The following is a 10,134-nucleotide window of genomic DNA, read 5'->3' on the forward strand; positions in this document are numbered from 1 at the left end:
AATCCTTAAATTATATTTGTTCAATGGAGGACTTATTATCCTCTCCTCACTGTTTTAGCCATCTGCAGGCTACCTGTACTTGGATTGAGGATACCTAGTGCTCCATCCTATTCCCAGGTATACCATCTTCTATGCTGATGATACAGTGATGATATTACAGTGATATTAAATGCTGATAACATTAGGGTAATGCATTTCTCAAATGCTAGAAGCAACTCCCGTTTCTCCTCTCACCAGAAAAAGACTGGTCTCTGCTGTTTTTACAGGTTTTTGATTATGGGGATGTGTTGTACATGAATGCATCTGCACATTGTTTGCACATGAAACTACAGATTGAGATTTGTTACAATCTGTAAAGACCTCACTCATCATTGTATGCTTTCCTCTAGGGCTGGTTAGCCATCTCTGACCTTTTGTAAACTCAGTCATGTCAGGTACTTGTTCTTTTATAAAGCCGTTCTGGGTAAACTACCATCATACATTTGCACCTTGATTGCACATAGATCTGACTGTAGTTATCTTTGAGATCACAAGATATGGTCTATATTTTAAAGCTTTTGTAAGTGCAATGGTGAGTGAATCAGTTGATACTTGTCACTGTCATTTTAATTATATCGACAATTGTCTTGTGGATATTGTTGTCTGTAACCTAAGTGGACAGTTCTTATCTGCATTTAACCCATCCTATTTTTAGGTGCAGTGGGCTGCCATTGTACAGCGTCCGGGGAGCAGTTTGGGCCTGCTTGAGCCTTGCTCAGGGGCACCTTTGGCAATGGCTTCATGCTGGACCCGATCTGGCAACCCACCGGTTTCCAAGCCAAGCCCCAACTGACTGAGCTAATGCCACCCGTAGGCCCAATGTGTGCCACCTATGGTGTTTATGTGGCCATGTTTAAATGATTAGATTTCAGTGAACTTTCCATTTATTACTCGGGTTGACTAACCTCTAACCATAGCCTAACATTTGACTACATAATTTAAACCTCACTGTAATCATACATGAACTGAGCCGTGTATGTCAGTGCTAGTAAAAGGATCCAGGAGATTTAATTATCACTAAGCCCTTTTGCTGTACAAGCCACTGACAGGCCACAAATGTACCAGAATTCCAGGTGAACTGAGCTAGCTTTCACCCGTCGCTCCGCTTGTTTCCCAGTGTCATCAACTTGACTTTAATTTAAGTCTGTTTTTGTCTCCTTCTCCTGTCAACAGCTGTCGTAGAGTTTGTTGAGGCCCATTGGAGCCTGAGAGGATGACCTGCATACACTACTGAAAAAACTACCTGTACCTGTAGCATCCTTTTGGGGAAATATTATCTTATGTGTATTTTGATTTACAGGTGACAATAGATAAATTAAAAAAGAAATTTTCTTCTAAAAACACAAAGAATAGGCAGTGAAGACTAGTTTTTCTATGCAAGTTGCTCTGTTTACATAATATTTGTATTGTCTTTTACTACTAGTTTTATGGAAAGCATGAAAGCAACCAATTTCATCATGTTAAGAGCTGTGTCGATACACTTGCCCTAACCCATGTCAACAAAGCAAATATTGCATATGCATATTTGAATGTCTGAAGAGCCCCTGACTTTATTGTGTCTCCCACTTCTGAAACCTATTCCCACACGAAAAGGTTGAACATGGTACATTTTTTTAAATCATACACTTGACCAACACACCTCGATCAACAGATTCTTTTAATAAATAATACCATCATGAAAACCAAAAACAGACCAAAAAATGATTTGTGTACATCTGAACAATATATGTTTATCTTTTTTATTATTACAGGACCAATTGAACCAATGAAGTAGGCAGCAGCACGTTATAGAGAGCCAGATGATGCAATGTAATTAGCAGAGCGGGTGGCCAGTTGATTCAAACACCAACAAGTCCAGACTACAAGGTGAGGGTTTGGAGGGACGGGGGGGAGAGAAGGGTCATCAACTGTGGCATACTAGTCCATGAACCCACCGTACCTCTTCTGTAACTCACTGCCGTTCTCCCAAGCCCGTTTCAAGACCCCCCCACTCTTGCTGTTGTCCACCAGCCACTCAGGCCTGCCCACACGCCTCATGAACCCTCCGTAGCGCTTCTTAAGGCCACGGCCTAACACCGCCTCCAGCAGGTCGCTCTGCACCGCCCCTCCATCAGCCCGACGCATGAAGCCTCCATACCTCTTCACTGCCTGGCCTCCCTGACTATCCCCCTCAGTGCCGTGCTCCGCTGCTGCATTGAGAATCTTTAGGATCTCCAGACGAACGTTTTCTTCCTCGTCCTGGTTTCCAGGATCCTCTAGTGCCACCTCTGGAGAGGAGGAGCGGCGAGACATGAAACCACCGTAGCGCTTCATAAAGCCGCCGTACTTCTTGGCCAACTGGTGTTCTGGTGATGTCACATCCTCGTCGACAGCCGTCATGGTGGCCAGTGCTTCCTGTTCCTGCTGTTGATGGGGGTCAGCTTCCAGAGGAATGTGGTTTTCCTCCTCTAATAGGAGGTCCTGGCACAGGCGAAGCTTCTGGCTGTCCAACCCACCCTCGCACTCAAGTGAGCATGTCTGCAACAATCACAATTATCATTATGACTTTATTATCAATCTTACCAATAAAATGTTTGCCAATTACAACATGCTGTCACATTTCCATTGAAATATTAGTTCCCGAATCAGTTTGGTTTTATTGGGGAATCATTTCTTTTCTACATTAAATAACCCCTCAAACTTTACAGAATAAGTAAAATAATGGATCATTTAGGGGTTTCACAACTTTGTGAATTGAAGGGCCTCAATGTAATGGCACCTTAGCTATGTAAAGATATACAAGCAGAGATTAAAGGAATAATTCATCATTTCAGAAAAAACATATTGAGAACAGAGCTCGAGTTAGAACATGTGGGCATTTACCAGGTAAAAATGGTCAACTTTCCAAATTGGGAATATTCATGTGAACGCCTCCTGAAGTTGGAACAAGAACTCGGAAAGTTGAAGAAAGTGTTTTGATGGAATACACGTAGAAACATGGCAATGGTAAGAAACTTTTCATTAATGGTGCAAATCACATATTGTATATACATTTTTTGCTAACATGTCTTTGTAATTTGTTTCCTTTGCTCTTCACTGTCACTCAAACACTGAAAACAGATGTCTGCGTGTTGTTTATACAAATCCAACACATCTTTGCAGTAGGGTCCATGTTATTTCCAAACCCTAATTAAAAACACATGAATGCACCAAAGTCGGAAGAACAACTTCACAACTTGGGAAATTGGACCATCCGAGGAGCACATGAATGTAGCTTAATAAAGACACTATTGAGTTCCCTCATGGGAAAATGCAGGATCCAGGTTTTTCAATCTTGACCCATATAAGGGACTTAAAGTCAGGATGTTTTGGTGTCTGCTGCTTCAGTTTCTACAATTATTTTAAAAACATTTCTCTTAAATTAGCCAGTTTTAAGGAAGTGCAAAAGTAAGCTCTGGAATATATCTTTAACACACTTAAAGATTGATATCGATCTTCTCATCTCACTCTCGGGGAGAAACCAAAAAAAGCATATTTCTAAATCTATATTACTTTAAGATATATGACTTGAAAGCTTTGAGGCATTAAAAGGGAAACTGGTCCTACTAATGGACAGCATTGTGATGTCTTGCAGGCAAATATCATTACCTTTATTTTCAAAGCTAGCATTTGATGATCCTCAGTCAAATATCGATTAGTAGAAAACAATTTAGGAAATGGATTCAGCTTTTAAGTCTTTTGAAGATGTCACCTTGGGCTTTATATTATCAGTCTGTATTTGCACTCTACTTACAGACTATCCTCATAGATTAAATGGCAATCAATCCTAAAACAACAAGAGTTGAATGCAAAACTAGGATGAGAATGATGACTTGACAACATATGAGATGGGTTTGTACCCAACGTCTGATAAATCTGGACTGTATTTTGGGACAGATTATTCACAGAAAAAATTCATTGCCATGGAAAAAAACAGCAACATTTTTTGGTGTAGTTAGATAAGGTGGCTGAAAACCTGTTGGAGGCGTTGTTAAATGTCTTTGTGAGGCGAATGAATGTGGAGTCACATTACTGCATTGAGAGGCTGATGACAAAAGCTAACCACGTTAAGAACGAGCAACAATTTGCTTCAAATCCTCAAGCAGTATAGCTACAATTGAATAATTATGTTGAGGTGGGTATGCAGTACCACACGGCATAGCATGTCGGAGGTTATTAGTCTCCTTTCCCCTGCCATTTGATGTTTTGCCACTCAATGTTAATATTGTTTCGTATTGCCAACTGAATGCATGCGCCTGCACATGGGTTCTGTATAGGAACTAGTTCATTATAACAGAACTGTAAACATGACTACCACAAATACTGATTTAGTTAAAACATAAAAAAAATAAACTGGCTGTCTTTAAAATACTTGAGATATGTAAATGCCTGTTTGAATACTTAAATGTTAATTTAAAAAAAAAAGTATTTCTTTCGATTTCCCCTGCAAAAACAGACAGGCTTTGGAGTCGGCGTACATTTCGGAGTTCAGGCGCACAATTGAAATTTTGATCAGGGTCAATGGATTGGGTTTTTATTATGGATTCTTGCAACAAAAAATCAAAAATAAAACAACTCTTAACTCTGAATATGTTCAAATGGATTGTGTTAGAGTCGTTTGAGGCCATAGTCCATTCCTTCAATAGCAGTCAAATAGACAATAAATTAAAATTCCATCTAGTTTTTTATAGAAAAATTAAGACCAAAAAAAGGGTTAAGCATTTTCAATCATGTATTCTATGTGTCTCATTCCATCACTGTTCATTGCATTTATTAAACCATGACAATCAAGCTTGACGAATTGTTACTGAAATTGAAATGGACACAGAAACACAGAGAAAGCTCTGTCATCTAGCTGTTGCACATTCCACTCCCACTGTGTTCATATTGAGAAATACACAGACTACACAAAAGAGAGAAACCGTCAATAAGGGAGAGATTACAACAGTCAACAGATGGTTTGGGAGAAGAAAACAGCCCATTTTATTTATGATATCCCTCACTTACTCCCTTAACAACTTAGAAAAACACGATTTCCTTTTTAAAACCATCTGTGCCAGCCTGTTCCTCACTCATTGACAGTATTTCCTATTCATCTAATGGAAGCGTTCCCTATAAAAGCTGTGTGTCCCCCACCCCGCCACCCACTGATCCCAGTAATCCTTTAACTATATGAGTCCATATAACCCAGTATCAGGAGTATAATCAGAATAAAGGCATCTACTGGGCCCCGGGGGTTACTTACTGCCAGGATAACCTGCTTCCAACCTCATATGTGTCATTGGATTTCACTTATTTGAGCCATCAGAAATTCCTGTTTGATGGCATGGAGGGATTCTTGCTGAGCTTTCAGTGCCGCTGGCTTATGAACACAGAATTAATGAAGAGGAAAATTGAATTGAGGACATACTGGCACCTGAGGGGCTGGGAGGGTGGAGGGCAGCAGCACTCTCTGGTGGCCATAATGTGAAGTATACAACAAGTAATCATTGTTTAAAGAGGGAAAAGGGGCAGCAAAAACCAAATATGGGCGGCTATTCAGATTTCAAGGAAATATAAATTAGATTTCTATTTATGGTATATTTTGTCTTGGTCTGTATACTGTTCTTCCCCTTCTAATAACTAATGGCAAATTTCTAAGAGGAGTTAAAACATTTTTTAAAGTGAAAGAATTTAGGGAATTCAAGCCACCTTATTGGTGTCAGAGAATTTCAAAGAATGTATAATATCTTGAAGAGTCCCTTTAAAATATTTTTAGAGTAAAGAGAATGTGAAGAGACGAGGAAAGAAGAATGGTGGAAAGGAAAGGAAATGAGAAAAGAAAAATGCTACTAGTTTTTAGTATTGGCTATGATTACAGTCATTTACAGGCTGAAGGAGGAGGGAATCAAATGAGAAAGCCAGGTGAAGGAAGAGAGAGGAGGAATAGAAAGCAGAGAGGGAGTGTTGGAAAGAGGAAGTATGGAAGAAAGGAAACCCCTCAGGAAGAAATCCCTACTGATGAAATGAAAACAGTGAAATAAAATATTTATTGAGGCTTTATCGGTTTGATGTCTATGGGATAGTATTAGAATTACAGTCATCTAATAACTAAAGACATAAGGAAAAAAGAAAGAGAGGCAATTCAAGAGGAAAGGAGTGGAAAGGAATGGAAAGTACAAAGGGATGGGAGACAGAAAAAGGAGAGAAAGAAAATAAAGAAACAGATTAGGAGATGAACTTCAAGGAAAGCAAAGAATGAAAGGAATGGAGTGAAAAATGGAAATTCATATGAAAAGAAAGGAAAAGAGAAAGTTAAACTTTAAATTAAAGGCCTATTAATATGACTTTGTGAGAAGGAGAAACCAGACTGCTGCGCCTGTTTACGCACCCTGGCTAAGTCTCTGTATAAAACTGAGTTTGTTATAAGGGGGTTATAAATACACATAAACTTTGTAGTAATAATCAAATATGGTTACATTACCAGAGAGGAAAATCCAGACTGCTGTCCCAGCAGACGGTACACACACAGTGCACACTCTTTCCCGCAGTCCGTTCCAACCACCAGCGACACACACGCACCCAGAACCAACATCCACATGCATGTGATGTTTGCAGGGGCAGCCATGGACTTAGGACAGAAAAATACACACAAAGTTACAACTGTGTCAGATAGATAACATTAGGCCTATACTTAACCTAACAATATTAAGTAAAATGTGCAATTGATTGAAAATATAAGAAATCATTAAAAACGTTAAAATAAATGATAAATAAAATGTTACCTTTTTATAAGCTATGCAGAGATGCAATTTGTCATTTACAATTTTATACTATTATAACTACTAGTATTGTCTGCTTTTAGCACTAGTTTCGTTAATACTACTTAATATAAAATACAATATTAATAAAAATAAATAGGAATACATTTAAATATATGTAAGATGAAAGTTCCCTGAAGTGTGTAAAGTGGCTGCTGTGTGACCTCAGTGAATTACTGTGATTATTGTGACAGCAGTAGTAGTAATTGTACTAGAAGAAGTGGCAGCAGTAGTAGTAATAGTTGCTGTTGTTAGCTATAAATGAAGAAGTTATTTTCTTACCTCTGTGTTATTTTAAATGATACTGAAGCCGAGTTATGCTTTCCTCGTCCGCGCGTGCCCTCGGGCGACTGACAAACTGTTGAGTGGAGCGAGTCTGTGCAGCCCAATTGGGTATATCTGCGCACAGGCTTCCCGTGTGGCGCGCGTAAAAACAGTGAGCGGTCACGGTTCAGCCAATCAGCAACCACACATAGCCTACACACAGCGCTTACTCTCCTCTCTCTCTGTCTGTCCGCGCTCTGTCTTCAGTTTTCCGTGGCACAAAGTGAAGTACCGGACCGTGTGTCGCCGTTTGGGAGAAAAAACAAACACCCGTTTAACTCTTACGCTCGGTGCGCTACTGCGGCTGGGGGCTCCGCAGCTTCTTTAAGTAGTTTGTGTGGCTTACGTCACCGGGGATAAAGGGGAGGGGGTGGAGGGGTAAACCTGATGATGTGACGTGACCTACCCCCTGTCTTTACCACACACACACACACACACACACACACACCTATTTTCTGCACATTGACTCTATCAAGCAATCTGTTTTATTGCTTCTCAGAAAGTATTTGACATAGATTGGCTAATAAATGGCAGTCGAGCATGCAAGTTCTGTGTGGGAATAATATTTCACGTTAGCTTTTATGTCTCCAGGCGTGTGCTGGTGTGTGTGTGTGTGTGTGTGTGTGTGTGTGTGTGATGAATGTGTTTTTATTCTTAACAAAAGATCAATTACAAGCTTTCTCATGTTGTTGGGCCAGAGGAAACAGCTTTACGGGGTTTTGTGGGTGCTAAAACATGTTGCTTCATGGATTGTTCTTTTAAAATCAGAAATGCTCCAGTCACTGCTTTTCTGACCACAATAAATAATGTTTTTATTATGAGGATTTTCTGATTGTCAGAAATGGAAAAATCATTCATGTGCTATATAATTTAACTCCACAGTCTGTAGAACCTGCAGAGAAACCGACCTACTGTTCTGTAAAGTGTATAAATCTTTTTACATGCTGGTAGCATGATTGGAATGAGAGGAAATGTGCCCAAGAGCGTTTATAATAGAAAATTATTTCAAATGTCAAATGGTCAGTAATCATTGTAATTTTGTGTGGTCGTATGTAGGTCTGTCAATTTATTTCAAAGAGGTCATATTATGCCTTGTTAGCTTTTTCCCTTTATTGTGTTATGTATCTTTTTTTGTGCATGTAATAGGTTTACAACGTGAAAAAGCCAGAAGTCCACCCCAAAGGGAGTTCCCATCTCCCACAGAAAACACTGCTCTGAACTTCCTGAAAACAGCTTGATTGTAGTCCAGCCTTTACTTCCGTGACCTATCTGCATCACTATGTAACATGTGTCATGATGCTCGTCCAGTGGCTTGTGTTGCTAGTCCTCAAAAACACTGGTGGAGAAACACACTACCTCACTGGTAGGTAGTCCTTACTTAGGTACTGTGCATGTGCATCTCTCAATAAAGATCAAATAGAAGTGAGATGCTTCAGTCGGCAGGTAAAACTAAGCGTATAACACACAGAGTAGAAAAGAGGTGCTGCAGCAATGCGCAGTATGAAAAATGTGGTATTTTTCGAAAATTAAGTCATGAAAACGTGTTGTGATACAACCCCTAAATCACATTATGAACCTGAAAATAAGCATAATATGACCTCTTTAAGTAGAAGCCATTAAAAAATGCTATGAAATGTGAGATTAAAAACATCCAACTTTCATTCCAAAATAAGACAAAGAGCCATAATGTGAAATGCAAAGAAATGTGATTTGCATCTAAAATCCCAGCTTCAGTGTAATTGAATTGCCTGTCCTTTGGTTTGTGGTTGTGTTTCTCATTTTTGGTTTCCAATTCTCAGTTTTTCAAACGCTCTAGGGGTGGGGATTCTGTGTGGTGTTTCTCTGCTGCTCTTCTATTGGTCCGATAAGCTATCAGTCACTTCATGGCAGGAATTTTGGAAAGTGACCACAAAACTCTGCTGATATCGATGCTATTAGCATTCAGGTAGTAGTTCTCCCTAAGAGTTGGAAGTATAATTATTTCCACCAGGACCAAACCTCATTGTAAGCGGTGCAATCGCTTCAGAAAGAGGGGGAAGAGCAGCACGTACGGGAGTAAACATGTGATGGCCACACATCATTTTTTTCCCTGGAGTTTCGACACATATGCCTCTAATTGGTTAGTGCTTGTTGCCTCCTTTGATTAGGTTAGCCAATCAGAGGCAGAGTAGTTACATGGAATCTGATCTTTTCCAGTTCAGATTCGGGCAACTTTCATATCTGGTCCAAATCAGACACAGACCAGATTTTTTGAAAGAGACCACAGTCTGTTGTCACAATTTTGTGCTAGATGGAGCCACAGTGAACAATTTTCTTAGAACACTCCTGTATTTCATTTTTCATCGCCCTCTCCCAGTTTCTCCCGGGGCCACGAGTCTGCCGATTTATAATACAGGTGAAACTCGAAAAATTAGCATATCGTGCAAAAATTCATTTATTTATAATCATCAAAATTATATAAAATAAAGGCTTGAAATATCTCTCTTTGCATGTAATGATCTGAGTCACATATGAGCAAAAACAATCTGATTTTGGTCACTTTGGCCTGCAGTCTGAACTCTGAAGTCCTCTCCACCTACAGAGGACTGGCCACTGTCAGTATCCAAAGCAGATATGAGATAAGTCCTGCTGAGAGTTAATATGACTGCTGGGCCTGATAACATCCCTGGCCATGTACAAAAAGCATGTGTCAGTCAGCTATTTGATGTATTTACTGACATTTTCAACATCTCACAGGAGAGTTTTCCCATCTGCTTCAATACTGCAGCTGTGTGGTCAACATTTGAAAAGCTGAAGCTTTTTCACATGCAGTTAAGTTTAGGATACAAAAACAGTAGCAAGGGAAGTAGGGAAAGAAGGGGCATAATTTCCACTAGGGATGGGGGTCCCCCTCACTTTTCAAAATTCAATTTATATTAAATAAATAAAAATGGTGCAGTAAACATCAAAGTTT

General features: G+C 39.6%; 1 protein-coding gene across 1 annotated transcript; it reads right to left on the minus strand.

The window, feature by feature from the left end:
* Window positions 1-1,664: 1,664 nt before the first annotated feature.
* On the minus strand, window positions 1,665-7,477 carry LOC119902540 (proenkephalin-A-like). The gene is made up of 3 exons (XM_038718804.1): window positions 7,140-7,477; window positions 6,521-6,667; window positions 1,665-2,556 (listed from the first exon to the last, which is right to left on the minus strand). The coding sequence occupies exons 2-3, from the start codon at window positions 6,662-6,664 to the stop codon at window positions 1,957-1,959; spliced, it is 744 nt and encodes a 247-aa protein (XP_038574732.1). The 5' UTR covers window positions 6,665-6,667; window positions 7,140-7,477; the 3' UTR covers window positions 1,665-1,956.
* Between the last annotated feature and the right edge of the window lie 2,657 nt (window positions 7,478-10,134).

This window comes from Micropterus salmoides, unplaced genomic scaffold, assembly GCF_014851395.1.
Source record: "Micropterus salmoides isolate LMB-PRFRI ecotype aquatic unplaced genomic scaffold, ASM1485139v1 Ms_hic_scaffold_14, whole genome shotgun sequence".
NCBI classification, from domain to species: domain Eukaryota; kingdom Metazoa; phylum Chordata; class Actinopteri; order Centrarchiformes; family Centrarchidae; genus Micropterus; species Micropterus salmoides.